The 19,925-nt window shown below is 38.7% G+C and overlaps 1 protein-coding gene across 2 annotated transcripts in view; it reads left to right on the top strand.

The window, feature by feature from the left end:
* The window catches only part of ITIH5 (inter-alpha-trypsin inhibitor heavy chain 5), an 80,598-nt gene that overhangs the window by 27,824 nt on the left and 32,849 nt on the right, over nt 1–19,925 (top strand). For both annotated transcript variants that reach the window (XM_082450567.1, XM_082450566.1), the window contains exons 6-7: nt 9,795–9,964; nt 13,343–13,459. In XM_082450567.1, the coding sequence (XP_082306693.1) occupies nt 9,795–9,964; nt 13,343–13,459 (287 nt within the window). The remainder of the gene's footprint in view (nt 1–9,794; nt 9,965–13,342; nt 13,460–19,925) is intronic.

The following is a 19,925-nucleotide window of genomic DNA, read 5'->3' as shown; positions in this document are numbered from 1 at the left end:
TTTATGAGCGCTTTTTAACATGCTTATTTATTGGTAAAGCTAAAGAACAATGTTGAAAATTTTTTCTACCTCTAAACAGATAATGGTTCTATGACTTTCATTGTTTATCATTTATATTCTTTGCTTTTTGAAAAAGCAGTTTTTGTTGAAGCTTAGTTTGCATAGCATAAAATTTTCTCATTTTAAGTCTATAACTCAGTGGTTTTTAGTACATTTGCAGAGTTACGCAGCCGTCAGCACAATCCAAGTTTAGAACATTCCTATCACCCCGAAAAGGCATTTGTGCCTACTTGCAGTCACTCCCTGTTCCCACCTCAGCCCCAGGCAACCACCAATCTACCTTCTGTCTCTATTTGCAGACAGCTGCATTTTTAAAAGCACCCCAGGTGATTCTGATGGTTGGTAAAAGTTAGGAACTTTTACTTTGGACTTTCCAGAAGAATTTGGGGACGTTAACTATGTCAGGATCTTGACCTACAGAAGCAGCTTTTTAAAAAAAAGATGAATTAATTTTATGTATTTTTTAACCATTTTTTAAAAAAAATGAAATATAGTTAATTTACAATATTGTGTTAGTTTCAGGTGTACAGCAGAGTGACTTAGTTATACATACATATATATTTTCATGCTTTTCCCTTATAGGTTATTACAAAATATTGAGTAGAGTTCCCTGTGCTATACAGTAGGTCCTTGTTGATTGTCTACTTTATGTATAGTAGTGTGTATATGTTAATCCCAACCTCCTAATTTATCCCTCTCCCTACCCCACCTTTCTCCTTTGGTAACCATAAGTTTGTTTTCCATGTCTGGGGGTCTGTTTCTGTTTAGTATATGAGTTCATTTGTATCTTTTTTTTTTTTTTTGGAAAAAAATGACATTTTAGGTTGTTAGAATCCCACTTCCCCCAGGTGCTCTGGAAGCCATGTTTGTTGTGCTCTCCAGGAGTTACGTCTGCATCCTTTACCTGCTCAGGAACTCAGCTTACAGCTTGCTTTTTAATTGTATCGCTCCTGGTAAGCTTCCCATAAGAGAATCCGGAGAACCAAGGAAGCTTCATTAGGAAGAAGAGAAACACTCGAAATACACTTTCATTACCGTTTATGTTGACAGATGAGGTTGTTGACACTGCAGGGGTCTTTGAGGGTAAACTAAAAACCAGCTACACATCCTGCAGGATCAAGTCACTTTTGACTGCAGACTAGCCTGTGTCCTGCATATCCGTAGATGCCCAATGAGGGGTCGGTTGAATCTGTTTACAAACCTTATTTCTCTTTTTCTTTGCTTGGTCTGCTAACCTCATGACTCTGCCTTTTGCTGTGAAGGCTCTCAGGATTGTAATCAAGGCACGTAGTGTGGTGCCTGGCATAGAATGGGTGCTCAATAAATATTTGTTAAAAGAATTTAGGAATAAATAACTGTCGGCAATGAAGATGCTATTGGATTTTCAATACGTTCCTGGTTGAAGTTGGTCAATTTTGTCAGCTCTTGGGTGTAGCTCTTATTCTGTTGTGAAGGAGGGATTAGGAGACAGAATTTGGTTCCAGAAGACTGGTTACAAGAATCTAGATCCCTCCCTTTTCTAGAATTGCCGGATAAAAGACAGGATGCTCCGTTACAGTTGAATTTCAGATAAACAGTATATCCTGTGCAGTATCTGAGACATACTTATCCTAAAAAAAATCATTCGTGGTTTATCTGAAATTCAAATGTAACCGGACATCCTGTCTTTTTATTTGCTAAATCTGGTGCTCTGCCCTATTAAAGGCTGCGTTGTGACTAATGGTTCACCCCCAGCTCCGGTTCCCCACTGCTGTGTGTCTTTCCCCTGGATCCAGTCTCCAGTCTGCAGCTGGAAGGGCATGGCCCCTCTCGGCCTCTGTACATTTGCCAGGAAGCAATCTGGTTGTTATGTGAGGGTTTCCAGCATTGTTCAGTGCAGAAATTATTGAGGTATGAATCATTTGGCTCCGTAGTTGGATTTGTTTTTTTTGTTTTGTTTTTAATGCTGATAGGAGGACCCATGTTACTTCTCTGTTTGGACATTGGCTAGAGTTGGGTCGGCGCTGGCTCTGAGCAGGATGGCTCAGAGACACCGGGGAGGGTAGCCTTCTCTCTTTCACTTGGTACTGGTGAACATCCTGCTCCTAATTTATCCCTCCCAGGCTTTCCCCTTTGGTAGTCATAAGTTTGTTTTCTATGTCTGTGAGTCTATTTCTGTTTTGTAAATAAGTTCATTTAAAAATTAACAAAAGTTTTAAATTGTGGTAAAAAGCATATAACATTAAATTGACCATCATAGTCGTTCTGAAGTGTACAGTTCAGTAGTGTTGAGTTTATTCAAAATCTCCAGAATGTCTTCATCTTCCCAAACTGCACCTCTATATCCATTTAACAACTCTCCCTTCTCCCACTGCCCCAGACCTTGGCAACCACCATTCTACTTTCTGTCTCTATGAGTTTAACAACTCTAGGGACCTCGTATAAGTAGACTCATACAGTATTTGTCTTTTCGTGACTGGCTTATTTTACTTAGCATCATGTCTTCAGGGTTCCTCCGTACTGTGGCACACAACAGGGTTTCCTTCCTTTTTATGGCTGACTGGTGTTCCACTGTACACGTAGACCACATTTTGTTCATCCATTTATCTGCAGAAGGACACTTGGGTTGCTTCCACTTCTTGGCTATTGTGAATAGTATTGCTATGAACATGGCGTGTAGGGTCTTTGAGATCCTGCTTTCAGTTCTGGATCATATGGCGGTTCTACTTTTAATTTTTTGAGGAACCACCATACCATTTTCCACAGCGTTATACCATTTTATTTTCCCACCAACAGTGCACAAGGGTTCCAGTTTTTCCACATCCTTGACAACATTTGCTATTTTCTGGTGGGTTTTTTTTTGTTTCTTTTTTTTGTTTGTTTTTTGTGTTTTTTTTGGTAGTAACCATCCTAATGGGTAAGAAGAACTGGCAGTTTTGAATAGTAGTATAAGGACACCCTCTGTAAGGTTGCATCTATAAAATGCCACCCAGGTTTTCTCAGTGATTGGGCCATGTTCTGCCTGAGTGCCACAAGACAACATAGAGGAATTTACCAGAAATCTCTTAGTCTTATATTCCTTTGCTGCCCTAGCACTGCTTTTGCTGGGCCTTCATTTGGTCCAGTTTCAAGCACTTAGAGCAGCTAATGTTGGAGGTCTTCAATGGACACAAAATGGTATCAAGAAGGGGTAATTCATGTTTTTAGGGGTTATCTGCATTTAGAATGTATGAGGTAGCTGTACTTGTTTTCATGCATAGTTTCTCTGGGCAAGTCAATCAAACGGAAAACTGAGACTCAGTAATGTATCGTTTTGGGGAGAGAAAGAGCTTTGAGTAAGTAGTGAAGTAATAAGCTAATTTGCTAACAAATCTGGGCAAACACCGCTTACCTATACAGTGATGGAGTTGAATTTGAACGCCTTCAGCTGTAAATTTGCATTATCATTCTATGCTATATGTTGTCATATCTATATGATGCTATTTTCCAAAAGGATTTAAAATACCAACTATCAATATAGAGGAGAAAGCCCCCTTCCAATAAGAAAACTACATGTAATAGGGGACTTACGATGGTATTTAAATTCTTTTCTGTCTTCATTGCCTCAACTTTACTACTTTTTTTTCGCCCTGAGACCTATCCAATATAGGTACAGTTGACATACATTGTATTAGTTTCAGCTGTACAACAAAATGATTTATTTGCATATAATGCAAAATGATGACCACAATAAACCTAGCGGACATCCCTCACCGTACGTGGTTACATAATTTTTTTCCTTGTGATGAGAACTTTTAAGATCAACTCCCTTAGCACCTCTTAAATATGCAACACAGTATTATTAACCATAGTCGCCATGCCATAATTACATCCCCATCACTTTTTCTTTTAATACTCTGCCAGTTTGCTTGAATGTTGTCTTTATCGTGACCATTGAAGGATAGTTGGCCAATTATTCACATGTTTTTGACTTCCCCTTTATTGAAGAAATCTACCCACTGGAGCCCAGGTGAGAAGGTTACATAAACAAGTATAGACAGTTTAGCCTCTTTTCCAAGGGGAAATGAGTAGACAGTGTTTGTTTGGAAATCCTTTTGTAAAATCACCAGGTGTTGGCTGCTTTTCTCCGACAGTTGGCCAACCCAAGGCCCACAGGAAACAGACGCCAGGAAATCCCCCATCAGTTGACCCAAAGAAGTGTAGCTTTCAGCTGATGACCTTGACTGTGGTTCTTTGATCCTAAATCTTTTCACCTTTAGACACTGTACATAGCAGTCAGCTTCCCTTTTCCCCCAGGTGGTTGTCTAGGAGGAGAATGTTTATTTGTGAATAACATCCCTGTTCTCTTCATGCTTTATGCAAAATAGATGATATGCCTTATCATTACAAGATAGAATCAATGGGAAAAATAGGAATATTTAATGGCACTTGTATGCATGGTTCTTAACCTTATGGGGGCTCCTTGGAGAATCTGGTGAAAGCTACGGACATCTCTCCAGAAAAAAATATACATGTACACTTTCTTTTTTGAAAAAAATATTTATTTCATTTATTTATTTGGTTGTGCCAGGTCTTAGTTGCGACAGGTGGGCTCCTTAGTTGTGGCATGCGAACTCTTAGTTGTGGCACGCATGTGAGATCTAGTTCCCTGACTAGGGATCGAACCTGGGCCCCCTGCATTGGGAGCACGGAGTCTTAACCGCTGTGCCACCAGGGAAGTCCCTACATGTACACTTTCATGCCAAATTCTGTATATAATTTCAGGGAGCTCTTGGGAAGCTACTAATTCTATTATACTTTATAAAGATTGTTCTCTGTATCAACATTCTTGAATTCCCTGTTAAGAATGTTCATTATGATGTACCTTTTTTCCTCCAAATAATGATTATTTGTTTTTACTAAGCTCTTAGTGGTGTAGAGAAACCTGTTATGGGAAAATGTAAACTGTGTGTTACCAAAGAGTTTCTTTTTCCCTCATGAGTTGCCTTTCATCCTAGACAAAAAGAATAAGAAGGTACTTCTGAACGGGGAGAGGCTGGGGGCTATTATGTATTGAGTATCTATCATGTGCCGGACACCATCCTCACTTGCTTTTATATATGATGTCACTTAATTCTGACTGTGATTCTATGATGTGGATTTAAAAGATGTGGAACTGAGGCTCAGAGATATTAAGTCTACCGTTTTGAGTCTCCCAAACTCTAGAGCCCACTTCCTTCGGTATTATGTGGGTTCTAAAATAACACGTATCTTCTTGTTCGAAAATATGGGGCTTTAGACAGGAAGAGGGCATCGTGGGGATGCTGGTGACCTGAGAAGCAGGGAACGGTGGGTGGGAAAAGAGCAGTCGGTGAATCTTCTCAAGGATGCTCTAGAGGCAGTCTTGTGCCCCCGAAGGTCATCTTGCACAAGACCACTGATGCTTGGATTAAAACAGGGCGATGACATGAGAAGACACAGTTTCCTTCAATTCAGAGCAATCACCGAAGTTCACTGCTACCCCTGACCAAGTGGGCACGAAGGAGGGCAAACCAATAGGAGGAAAAAATATGTGGTTTCTCATTAGAAAAGTAGGTCAGATTCTCACTCTTGGTCTGCTCCCAACCTGTTGCCTTGCACTCTTCATTATGTTTAGGACACATCCCGTGATTGCTGAGGGCCCTGCTAATAAATTAGCTCATTGTGCTTACGATTTTGTGGTGGTCACCAGGATGAGGCCCAGTTCACAGTCAGGAAAAGCTAAATAGTACTATTCTGCTTTGAGATTTTGGTCAGTAACTGTGGGCAGCCTATACTAATCTCATTGATTTTTTTCGTTCTCTAATAAATTTTTTACTAAGATTTTTTCCTTCTTTAATAAAAAGAGGATTTTATTTTCTGGAGATACTACTCTGGAATTTTTCCCAGCAGACCTTTTTTTTTTTTTTTTTTTTTGATAGGTAGTGGAAAATTCCTTGGGTCACATTGACTGTCTTGTACTTAGTGGGTAGAGGTCAACCTCAGGAACCGGGCTTCTTGGTGAATAACCCAACTGGGAATCACCCCACTCGTTGGGCACATAAAATAAGCCTATTTAGAGGAATCTCATGAATTTTCATCATGCACTAGCAAACATCCGAGGTCAGTAGGAAACAAAAATAATAATACAGTATCCTTTCTCATGGCTTATATCAAAGAGCCTAGTCAAATGAATTATGAAGAGAGAAATTATACTTTTTAATCCTCAGTACTTTCATTCAACCATGAATGGTATTAATTCAGGGTAATTGTAAAGACCATTTCAATGAGAGAGACTTGCAACATGAAATAGTAGGTATGTCCTGACAGTGTAAAGAGAGTCAAATCTCATTCATGTAGAATTTTAAGGTTAGAGAGAATCTAGTGGTGCCCAGTTACATATATCAAAGGCACATGACCACTGTCTTTGTGCAGGAACCAGAATCACCTGGAAGGATTGTGAAAATACAGATTCCTGGGTCCCACCTCCAGGGTTTCTGATTCAGAGTTTCTGGGATGAACCCAATAATTTGTGTTTCTAGCAAGTTCCCAGGTGATGCTGATGGTGCTGGTCCAAAACTACGTGGTAGAGCTGGTCTGCACCACCCCTGCAGGGGTTGAACCCATCCAGGGTTTGCTGGAACACTTCTAGCGAGATGAGTTGTGAAAGCTGCTTCTGCCAACAGGACATCTTTCTTAGAGCTTAGAGATGCTGCACGAAAGTGCTTCCTCGTAACTCTGTCCCTGGTCCTCATTCGGCCAGCCGGAACTACAGTGAATATACCTAATCCCCATATAAATGCCTACACAAACAGACTTACCCTAAAATAGAGGTTCATTTGGCAGATAATACTGTGTTCCATCCCAGGGATTGTTTATTCAATCTATTGGACTATACAGCTTTCAATGAGTTTAATTTTTTTTAAAAATTGGGCTATGCCCAGAATAAAGTGTATACATCTTATGTGTGCAATTTAATGAATTTTTACCTATGTATATACCAAACCAGTTACTTTCAGGTCAAGACGTAGAGTATTTTCAGCACCCCGAAAGGTCCCCTTATCCTCTTTACCAGTCAGTATTCACCCCCCAAGGGAACTGCTAGGCTCCTTCAATTGCCATGAGTGAGTTATGCCTGCTCTTGAGCTTTGTGTAAATGGAAACACAGTGAATACTTTCTTTTGTATCTTGTGTTTTCACTCAAAATGACTCTCTGATTCAACCGTGTTGCGAATAGCAGTAGTTCTTTCCTCTTCGTTGCAAGAAGTATCCCAAGGTTGACATGTTGTGTTGTTTTAGAACTCACTGGCTCTTCTATTTTTTGTACCCCTTTATGGTTGATGATAATGTTAGCTAGCGTGACTGCCCACCATGAATCAGAATGGTGCTAGGTACATCACATCACAACCATTTCAATAGTGTGTTTGGTAGACCATTCATCCATTTTATAGATGAGATAACCAGGGCTCAATAACCTGCCCAGAGCCTCAGAGATGATGAGAGGCAGACCCAGTATCAAATGCAGGTCCTTCTGACTCATTTGTGATCCTGAGTTCTTAGCTAATGTATTATCATACCTCTCACTCTTGGGGCTTTACCAGTAATGACAAAGAAAGATTGACTCCAGGGAACACAGGCTGGCACTTGTCAGCATGCCCTCGAGATTTTCACAGCTCCTTCTTCAGATGAGCAGATCTGTTGGAAGTATGTTCTCTTGCATACAACTGACTTTCTGTAAGAACAGACTTTCTGTTTGCTAGCTCTCTGGTCACTCCTGAAATCCCTGCCCTTGATAAGTACAAATAATACAAGAGTCAGTTCTGCCTGGTGGTTCCTATTAAGGTTACACCTAAATGGTCTCTAAAAAATAATTGTCAGTTCTGTTGAAGGAAATGTCTAAGCTTCCTTTGACTTTTGTCTAGTAAGCCCTTAGCAGAAAGAAGTTTATTCTTAAACACAAATTACCCATGGGCAAATTATGCCTCATTTCCTTTTTTATTTTGCTAATTAGGGATGGAAAATTGCTGGTCAGCTTACTCCATGGTATCAACTTGAATAGATTTAAAAAGAGAATCAGATGCTGTGCAGCAGTTTTAATCCGGGCTTTGATTCAGTATCTGGATAAAAAGTCCACATACTGATGTTTACGAATTCCTAATTTTATTTTCATATTCTTCATGATGCATGCAGATCTCAAAAATTTGGATTTCTGTTGTTTGGTATATAGACATGGTGTTGTATGGATTTACAAAGGTGGGTAGTCCACGAAATAATTCTCTGTAGTGTGTCCTACTAAAGGAAATGAAGGTTAGGAGGAAAACGAGAGGCTCTTTGTCACCACTAATTTTTCTTAAATCACATAAAATCCATTTATCCTCTTTCTGGAATTCTAATTTATATCCTAAGTTTCATGCTGGGGAAAGCTTTGGGAAATATTTTCTTTAAAGAGTCATAAGTTTTCTGGACAAACAGTATGTTAGGGCGACCAAATGATTGATGGAGGAAAAGTGTTCCTTACTGAAGAATTCCATATGGAAGGAATGATAGAATTAGAAAGCAGCCTTCTGCGACTCTAATGAAATAGTGAACAGGCAGACATCATCAGTGATTGACAAAACTATTAAGGGAAAGACTGATGAGGAACTTTATCATGGGTGATCAGAACCCACCATCAATCTTACTGCAACCAAAAGTAGACAACTAGATATTGTGTACTTTCTGATGTCTCAGCATCACCAAGAAGTGTTCTTGTCCATGACACTGAAGCTGAGAGCTAGCCTGTCTCTAGCTCTACCCACCAGAACACAGGAACTACAGGGGACTGAGCTGTGATTCTCAACCTTAACTAAGCATTAGACTCCCACGGGGAATTTAAACATCCTGATGTCTCGGCTGTGTCCCAGACCAATTAATTGAGCTTTTGGCCCGGTCATTGGTATGTTTTCTACTCCCCCAGATGCTACATTCAATCCAAAGTTGGGGACCAGGGCTGCAGAAGAGCAAGTTAAAAGACAGGACAAGTAAACAATCACAAAATACAGAATGTAAGAAACTCTATAGGACAAATAACCAGTGTTTTACAACACTTATGTGTAGCATTAGAAAAAAGGTGAAGAGGGGGGACACTAGTGGATTAAAAGAGATTTAAGAAACATAAACCAAATGTGATGTGGGGACTTTGTTATGATCCTGATTCAAACAAAGCAACCGTTCCAAGATAGGTTCTAGAGACTCAGGAAAATTTAAATACAAACTGACTATACGTTGATAATAAAGCACTGAGCATTAATTTTGTTACTTGTGCCAGTGGTTTTGTGGTTACACTAAAAGTGTTCTTGTAGTTAGAGATATATACTGAAGTATTCATGGATGAAGTATGATGGCTCAGATTTGTTTTAAAATTCTAGCAAACCGTTGTGAGAGGATACATAAAAACAGATGCAAAAGATTGGTAAAAGGTTGATAATTGTTAAAGTCAGGTGATGGGTACATGGGAGTTCATTTTACTGTTCTACTTTTGCATATTTTAAAAATTCTTATAAGAAAAGATTTAAAAGGAGGCATAGAAGTGAAATATATGCTAACATACCTGGTGCATTGTGATATGTTATCTGTACAAAGTTTTGGGAGTTCATATGAAATATAAACCTGCACTAAAATAAAGCCTAACCCTTTGTGTCCATGCAAAATAGATCTTGTTTCTTTTCAGAAAAAATTTATATATTCAGTTATTAATTATCTTTACATCTTGCTTACAGATGATTCTGGGCCACCTCCTTCTACTGTTATCAACCAAAACGAAACTTTTGCCAAAGTCGTTTTTAAACCTACTGTGGTCCAACAAGCCAAGATTGCCCAGAATGGCATTTTGGGAGATTTCATCATTAGATATGATGTTAATAGGGAACAGAGCATTGGGGACATCCAGGTAATGGGTTCGTTGTTGCTGTTTCATGTTAGTTGCTTGATACTTTTAGTTACACCCAGAACTAGGGATTTCAATATTTACCTAAGGGAGAGAGAACTACCAATTCTTAGGAAGTCTGTTTTAACCCCAAATATGTTCCCAAGAAGACCAGCAGTGTTCCCTTGCTGGAGGCTGGGGTTATCTGTTTCCTGCTTCAATAATCTGGAGGCAAATGAAACCTATAATCTAATTTTCCCTGTGGTGTTTTAGATGAAGTTAGAACTTAGTTCGTCTTTAATTTTAATTTAGAGAGACTGGCCCATGGCTCATTTTTCTTAGGTTATATTGCTCCAAAGACAGGGTGGGAATATCAAAATGTATTAATGTACATCCAGAATGTAAGCGGTCTTTATGTCTTAACATGAAAGGTGGTTAGGAAAAACCAGATAATGAAGGGAGCAGGATTCTCAAGTGACAAGGGTCAAGAAGGGATAGATAATTTAAATTGATTTAGTCAGTGTAGTCGATATACTTTTAAGGAATGACTTTATCTTTATACAGATTAAATTAGCAATTAGTCAAAGATGTCACAAAGAAAGAAAACTACAGGCCAATATCACTGATGAACATAGATGCAAAAATCCTCAACAGAATACTAGCAAACAGAATCCAACAGCACATTAAAAGGATCATACACCATGATCAAGTGGGGTTTATCCCAGGAATTCAAGGATTCTTCAATATATGCAAATCAATCAATCTGATACACCATATTAACCAACTGAAGGATAAAAACCATATGATCATCTCAATAGATGCAGAAAAAGCTTTTGACAAAATTCAATACCCATTTATGATAAAAACCCTCCAGAAAGTAGGCATAGAGGGAACTTACCTCAACATAATAAAGGCCATATATGACAAATCCACAGCCACCATCGTTCTCTATGGTGAAAAACTGAAACCATTTCCTCTAAGATCAGGAACAAGACAAGGTTGTCCACTCTCACCACTGTTATTCAACATAGTTTTGGAAGTTCTAGCCACAGCAATCAGAGAAGAAAAAGAAATAAAAGGAATCCAAATCGGAAAAGAAGAAGTAAAGCTGTCACTGTTTACAGATGGCATGATAGTATACATAGAGAATCCTAAAGATGCTACCAGAAAACTACTAGAGCTAATCCATGAATTTGGTCAAGTAGCAGGATACAAAATTAATGCACAGAAATCTCCTGCATTCCTATACACTAATGATGAAAAATCTGAAAGAGAAATTAAGGAAACACTCCCATTTACCATTGCAACAAAAAGAATAAAATACCTAGGAATAAACCTACCTAGGGAAACAAAAGACCTGTATGCAGAAAACTATAAGACACTGATGAAACAAATTAAAGATGATACAGATGGAGAGCTATACCATGTCCTTGGATTGGAAGAATCAACATTGTGAAAATGACTATACTACCCAAAGCAATCTACAGATTCAGTGCAATCCCTATAAAACTACCAATGGCATTTTTCACAGAACTAGAACAAAAATTGCACAATTTGTATGGAAACACAAAAGACCCCGAATAGCCAAAGCAATCTTGAGAAAGAAAAACAGAGCTGGAGGAATCAGGCTCCCTGATTTCAGACTATACTACAAACCCAGAGTAATCAAGACAGTATGATACTGGCACAAAAACAGAAATATAGATCAATGGAACAGGATAGAAAGCCCAGAGATAAACCCACACACGTATGGTCACCTTATCTTTGATAAAGGAGGCAAGAATATACAACAGAGAAAAGACAGCCTCTTTAATAAGTGGTGCTGGGAAAACTGGACAGCTACATGTAAAAGAATGAAGTTAGAACACTCCCTAACACCATACACAAAAATAAACAAAATGGATTAAAGACCTAAATGTAAGGCCAGACACTATAAAACTCTTAGAGGAAAACATAGGCAGAGCACTCTATGACATAAATCACAGCAGATCCTTTTTGACCCACCTCCTGGAGAAATGGAAATAAAAACAAAAATAAACAAATGGGACCTAATGAAACTTAAAATCTTTTGCACAGCAAAGGAAACCATAAACAAGACGAAAAGACAACCCTCAGAATGGGAGAAAATATTTGCAAATGAAGCAACTGACAAAGGATTCATCTTCAAAATTTATAAGCTCATGCAGCTCAATATCAAAAAAAACAAACAACCCAATCCAAAAATGGACAGAAGACCTAAATAGACATTCCTCCAAAGAAGATATGCAGATTGCCAACAAACACATGAAAGGATGCTCAACATCACTAATCATTAGAGAAATGCAAATCAAAACTACAGTGAGATATCACCTCACACCAGTCAGAATGGCCATCATCAAAAAATCTACAAACAACAAATGCTGGAGAGGGTGTGGAGAAAAGGGAACCCTCTTGCACTGTTGGTGGGAATGTAAATTGATACAGCCACTATGTAGAACAGTATGGAGGTTCCTTAAAAAATTAAAAATAGAACTACCATAAGACCCAGCAATCCCACTACTGGGCATACACCCTGAGAAAACGATAATTCAAAAAGAGTCATGTACCACAATGTTCATTGCAGCTCTATTTGCAATAGCCAGGACATGGAAGCAACCTAAGTGTCCATCAACAGATGAATGGATAAAGAAGATGTGGCACATATATATGATGGAATATTACTCAGCCATAACAAGAAACAAAATTGAGTTATTTGTAGTGAGGTGGATGGACCTAGAGTCTGTCCTACAGAGTGAAGTAAGTCAGAAAGAGAAAAACAAATACCATATGCTAACACATATATATGGAATCTAAAAAAAAAAAAAGGTTCTGAAGAACCTAGGGACTGGACAGGAATAAAGACGCAGACGTAGAGAATGGACTTGAGGACACACGGAGTGGGAAGGGTAAGCTGGGACGAAGTGAGAGAGTGGCATGGACATATATACACAACCAAATGTAAAATAGACAGCTAGTGGGAAGCAGCTGCATAGCACAGGGAGATCAGCTCTGTGCTTTGTGACCACCTAGAGGGGTGGGATAGGGAGGGTGGGAGGGAGATGCAAGGGGGAGGAGATATGGGGATATATGTATATGTATAGCTGATTCACTTTGTTATAAAGCAGAAACTAACACACCATTGTAAAGCAATTATACTCCAATAAAGATGTTAAAATAAATAAACAAACAAACAAATTAATTAATTTGCAATTAGTTGGAGGAATCAGGACCATGGATACTTTTGCTCTGGGTATGGAATCTGGCCCTAGACTCTGTTTCATGCTACCTTTGACTTTTATTAGAGATCCCATAAACTGTCCATTTTGGTTTGTTTTCCTACCTAATCTGGGTACTACCATTTTTACTTTCTTTTCCCTCCACCAGGTTCTAAATGGCTATTTTGTGCACTACTTTGCCCCCAAAGACCTTCCTCCTTTACCCAAGAATGTGGTGTTTGTGCTTGACAGCAGTGCCTCCATGGTGGGAACCAAACTGCGGCAGGTAAGTGAGTGCTTCCTGCCCATTTTTTCCTCTCTCACATTTGCCTGGGACAGTGATGTTCTCAGTGAATAGAATTCAACTGATGACAAATGTCTGCTTTACCATTCAGCTGTTCCTGCCTGTGGGGAACCTTCCTGAACTGATTCAGTTAAGCCATGGACATAAATTATCATTTCAGCCTGGGGGTTTTAGGAGAGCAGAGGGCTGTAGAAACACCTTGAAATAAAGGGGACTGGCAGGGTAGATAATGTGAGTGAGATGGGAATACAACGAGAAGGCCACGCAACAGCACCATCGTTGATGGAATAATTCCTTTCAGTAGTGATGTCCTTTGAGAACAATGGAATAAAATCATTGGCAGCCCCCTTGGCCTGTGGTTAGAACCAAGGACTTGTATCTCAGTAATTCAGGACTAATATTCTCACAGTATTTAGGATGAATCTTAGAATTCCAGGGATGGGGGGACATTAAGGGGACCTGTAGTCTGTGCTGAAAAATTAAATTATCCCCAAAATACAACTATTTACATTTTTTCACAAACCGTAGGAAAAGGCTATTCCTTATCCTACTCTTGTGTCATAAATATCAGAAATTTGCATTTATAATATATTTCCAGCTCACATAGTGGAAAACAGAACTTTTTCTGTACTGGTTGCCAGACCAACGAATATCTCTACGTTCAACAAAGAATTAGGTCTCTTAGGTTTCTTTCTTAATTCATTATCTGTTTTTAGCAATTAATGATAAATATGTGGTCTAATGAGTAAAATAGTATCTGAAACCTCTTAGGAACCCTCTGTCCCCCCTGTTTCCACCCCTAGGTGCCCCTCCACATAGAATTGAACCTGATCTTAGCTGATAAATCATTGCAAACATTTTCTGTTATTACTCTGTAGTTACTTTCACCATTTATATTTTTAAAAAGATGCAGTATTATATGTATATATAGGCCTCACCATGCAGCTTGTGGGATCTTAGTTCCCCGACCAGGGATTGAACCCAGGCCCCTGGCATTGGAAGTGTGGCGTCCTAACCACTGGACTGCCAGGGAATTCCCAGTATAATATATTGATCTTTTCTCCATGACGTCTGATTTCCCCCCACCCCCAAATAGTGAAAAATATATTCCAAAATGTGATACAAGGATTTGTTTTAGCTCTTTTCTTTTGGAGGATAGACAAATATAATTTCTAACTTGTATAAGGGGAAGATAACCTCTCCTGTAAGCCAGATCTTCCTGGTTCTTCTGCATCACATTCTTGTACAGTCAGCCTGCCGACTCCTTCCTTTCTAATACTTTTTCTTCATTCAGCATCTCTGACCTTCCATCTGGGATTCCTTTTTTTTTTTGCACCTGAAGAACGTTCACTGGTGTCTTTTTAATGGTGGGTCTGCTTGTACAGACTTCTCAGTTTTTGCTTGTCTGAAATGATTTTATTTCCCTCTCCCTCTTTAAGGATATTATTACTGGGGATAACAATTCCAAGTTGGCAATGATTTTCTTTCAGCCCATTGAAGGTATATTCCATTGTCGCCTGGGTTCCATTGTTGCTGTTGAAAAGTCAATAATAATTTAAACTGTCGTTCCTCTAAAGGTAATCTTTTATGGTCAACTGTTTTTAAGATTTTCCTCTTCATCTTTAGTTCTCTGTAGTCTTAAAATGATGGTTCTAGGTGTGGATTTCTTCTTATTTTTTTCTCCCTGAAGTTCCTAAGCCTTCATGAATTTGGGGATTCATGGGAAAGGCCTCAGCTGTCATCCATGAAATTGCTTCACCTCACTTTTCCTCCTGGGATTCCAATGTTAGATTTTTTTCTCCATATTCTCTGTGTTTCCCATGATGTCTTCTGTATATTCCAAATTTTGCCTTTCCATGCTTCATTCCAAACCTGTCTTCCAGTTCACAAATTCTCCCTTCAGGTCTGATCTGCTGTTAAACTCACCCATTGAGTTATTTCAGGTATTGTGTTTTTTAGTTCTAGAATTTCCATTTGGTTCTTTTTCAGAGTTGCTCTCTCACTTTTCAGAATGTTATGTACTAAGTTTTTAATATTTTTTTTTATTTTCTCAAGCACAATACACATAGCAATTTAAAGTCCATATCTGATAATTACAAACTCTAGAGCCACTTAGGAGCTGTTTTGATTGTCACTCATCTTTTCTCCAGTGTGACTGGTTATCTTCAATTGTGTGATGGAAATTATATTAAAAATGTTTTGTAGAAATAGTTTGAGGCCTAGGCTCAGGATCTATTCCTCTAGAGAGTTTTGAGTTATTTCTATCAGGTTCCTGGGGGAATAACAATCTGGGATCATTTTAGTCCATTTTCAGGGCTTGAGATTTTTCTGGGCAGACCAGATGGCTCAGAGCTGGATTGCAGTCCTTTCAAAAACTGGTTTATTTCTATCCTTGGTGGTCTCTGGACATCAACTCTTGGATTCTTAAGACAAAAAGTGATCCCAGATGCTGAGTCCACCTCTTTAAATTTTCATCTTCTCCCAGATATTTTTCTCACTATTTTATTAACTCTTTGATACTTTCAAGATTTAAAAATATATACATTTTGTTTAACTTTTCAGTTGTTCTTAGTGGGAAGGTTGAGTACAAATTGCGTGTACCTTTTACTTATGGGCATCATTTTCCAAAGTTTTATTCACATATAAGTGAAGCATTCTTTTGTTGTGGTTGATTATTTATTGATGTTTCAGAGGCCTTATAACCTTTCCATATTTACTAAGTACTCTGTAAAGTTCTTTGCTTTATGTACTCCAGGTTCTTAAATACCATTTGTTTGCTAAGTTGTTTTTGTGCCTTTGGTGGATAATATCAATAGATGTTGACAGAAGGATAATCATGGCTTCTTTTGAGACCACTGTTGGCCACAGAATACAGTGTTAATTAGCCCTTGTATCTGATCCAGTATAATAATTCCCATTTGGAATTCCAGTCAGTTAACAGCTACAGAGTAGGTGCCATGTGCTACATTTCCTTGTGTATCTTATTAAATTCCTATGCACCTATTGCACTTCAGATTTTCTGGGGTTTTTTTTTTTCTCTTTTCTTTAAGACAACAAACTTCGTGAGGGCAGGTTTTGGGTTTCCTCTGTAGAAAACATCATTTGATGAAGATATTGATGATTAAAGTTGCTGCAACCAATCTGAATTCATTAAATATTTTATATTTTGATGTTTTTACTTACCATCATATTTTAAATTATCCAATGGTTTTAAATATTCTTTCAAAACCTGATTTTAATGGCCACAGAGTAGCACTATTCAACAGAAACTTCTGTGAGAATGGGGATGTTTGGTACCACTGCTATCCAGTATGGTATCCACTTGTCACATGTGGCTATTGAGCATTTGAGCAACTGAGGAGCTGAATATTTAATTTTATTTAATTTTAATACATTTAAATTTAAATACCACATGTGGCTGGTGGTTACCATATTGGACAGTGCAGCTAAAGAATATTTACTCCACCACCCTGAGAGACTTTGAAGTTATTTCCATTTTTTGCTAATATAAGGAGCATTGGAATGACTGTCTTAAGTAGAAATCCTTGGTGGCTGTATTCCTGATCATTTTCTTTAGTTACATTTTTTAGAAGTAGGGCAAGGAACACCAACCCATTTGTGGTTTTTGATTCATATTGCAAAAACATTTTTCCAGAAAGACTGTACCAATTTATAACATTTAAACCTGTTACCAGACTAAGAATTCTAAATAAATTAAGCAGTTAAAAGTAATCAATGAACCACATGTCAAAATATGTAAGAAAATATAGGTGCATATTTAACTACTTTTGAAGTAAGAAAAGACTTTCTAAACTTAAAAGCAATGAAAGTAATTACAAAGGAAGAAAATAACTTCAGCTATATAAAAATTTTAAACTTTTATTTGAAATAAAAAGGGAACAAAAGACTGGGGAAAACTTTGCAGCAAAAAGAGGTTTATCTTTAATATATAAAGTGCTATATGAAGAGGAAAGGAGTTTATCTTTAATATATAAAGAGCTACTCCAGATCAATGAAATTAATCCTGTATAAGAAAATGGACAAAGGCTGTGAAACAATTTACAGAGAAGAAATAAGAAGATTCAATAAGATTATGAAAAAGAGTCAATTGCACTAGTAACTAAAGAAATGTAAGTTTAAAGAAATACGATTTTCATCTTCATAATGTAAATTACTTATAATGACAGTTTCTATTGTATGCATTTGTAGAACTCAACAAAATTATAATATTTAAATGATTTCCTAATAAATATTGAGAAATACCAAAATGCTAAAATGCATGATCAGTTCTACTGCATGGTCACAAGGCCATTCATCACCCAAAGGCTACAGCAGCTTGAAAGGCTCACATCTTCAGGAGCCTGAGTCACTTCAGGATTTAACCTCAAACCCAGTCCATTCCAGTGCACATGGGTCTTCTCCCACTTCTTATGGGAGAACTATCAATAACCTTCATACCAAATAACCCCCAGAAAGATAAATCCGGCCCCAAATTGTGCAGACAAAATCAATGTACTGAACCAGGGGCTCCTAGACTTACCTTTAATGATAACATAATTCAGGCACTTCTTAAAAATGGAACATGAAGTATTTTCAATATGCTAAGGCAATTACATGAATTATTTAATTAATGAGTATTTAATCTTTATAACGATTTGGTTGTCATCCCCATTTTACTGATGGAGAAACTAAGGCTTTGCAAAGGTAGATAACACAGCTAGTAAATGACAGGGTCAGGCTTCAAAGCCAGGTCTGACCCTGAAGTCCATAAATCAAACCAAGATGCTGTGAGGTCTCAGTGAAAGTAACGGGGTGATGAGACAGCATTCCCATGTGCAGTGATAGATGTGCAGATGGCAACAAGGTCAATGCCTTTACATTTCAAGACTCAGTTGAGAAGGCTGCACGTAGAGGGAGGGATTTCCTTACCAAGTGCAGTGTAATGATAGATATCACTCTGTTTGTTATTCTCCCCTCTTCCTTCATTCCTGGATAGGGAATCCCATTCCTTGCAAGGCACTGAATGTCTGGCATGCACCCTGCTGGCTTCTGAGCCGCAGTGTGGCCACTTTCCAGGAGAACCACCCTAGAGCAGCCAAACACATGTCAGAAGCCTCCAGGCAATTTCTAAAGCCCGTGGCTGCCTTGAGTGGTTTTGAAAATCGCTGACTGTTTTAGCAGCTCTCAGCTTCTTGAAGGCCACAGCCCTGAGTGAACAGCTTAGCTGGCTCTTTGTAGAGTCTGGTACACAGTATTGTGTCCCCTGGTGAAGAGGAAGATTACCCCCAAGCACAGGGCTTTGGTGATATGTCAGCAGGCGTGGCAACATCAGCCATGTATCACAAGTCCACTCGAATGCTGTGAAGAATCATGCATTCACTCTTATCCTGGATGTTCTTGGCTCCCGCATCTTTGAAGGGCCCGAGATACTTCACTGTATTTATCACAATGTTGGGCATATAGTTGGTATTGAGTAAGTACTTAAACAATTGATCTATAAGGAATTGTAAAGGTCATTTCACCTTAAAATGTATTCTTAGTCAAGGGTCTATCAGTACCTGGGGAGCGCCCAAAACTGTGTGCATTTGACATTTTCTGGTTCTGGTCCTCACATCCTGGTAGGAATGTGAGCCTGGATGCCGGGACTTAACCAGCCTGGGGGCAGCTTCAGCATCTCCCGCAGCTGCCGGCTCAGGGCTCAGCTCTGTTTTCTCTCCACCTGCTCTTGCTGAAAAATATATTGAGATGGCTCTGGTGTTGGGTCAGGCAAGATTTCTGCCTCCTAGCTTGAGTTCGTGAAACTTCCTGGTGAGACGGGGATCTGAAGAGGGACAAAAACCTTGAGCGGGTTAGACCTTTTTTATTCTGTCTGGTTACCTGCTTAATGGATTGGCACAAGCAAACATACGTGGGAACACTGAGGATAGTAGGTGTCTATTAGATACAGTTTTCTTTGACAAGGGTCTACATGTTCTTCTCTTTCTTTCCCCTAATCTATATAATTAGATCTACTATTTTGCCCTCATATTAAGGAGCGTGGCTAAGGGACCCGCTTTGGCGACCAAACAGTGGCTAATATATGAGTTAACAGATGTCTTTCATGCTATAACTTTCTGCAGACTTGCTCCCATAATCGGAGCCATTCTCTGCCAATCCTAGACTCCCATGTGGCTTTGGGAGGTTGTCTCCCTTTCTCTGTTTAATTTAGTCAACAGTTTTAGAGGGCAAAGAACAAGCGCAGTGTTGCTCATCTGTAATTGCCAAACTAAAACGAGGGGAAATGTGAGCTTGTGAATTGGAGAACTCGCATCTGAATTTCATTCGTGCTTCCTTCACTGGCTTACTTCATGCTCCAGAACCTCACTTTCTTCTTCTCTGTGCAAAATTGGGCCTCCATGTGCTATTTGGACATTTTATGTGTAACCTTATAGGCAAATGGTCTGTAAGC

The sequence above is a fragment of the Balaenoptera physalus genome (genome assembly GCF_965194825.1).
Source record: "Balaenoptera physalus genome assembly, chromosome: 2".
NCBI classification, from domain to species: Eukaryota; Metazoa; Chordata; class Mammalia; order Artiodactyla; family Balaenopteridae; genus Balaenoptera; species Balaenoptera physalus.
The sequence above is the reverse complement of the archived record's forward strand: the minus strand, read 5'-3'. Positions and strand labels throughout refer to the sequence as shown.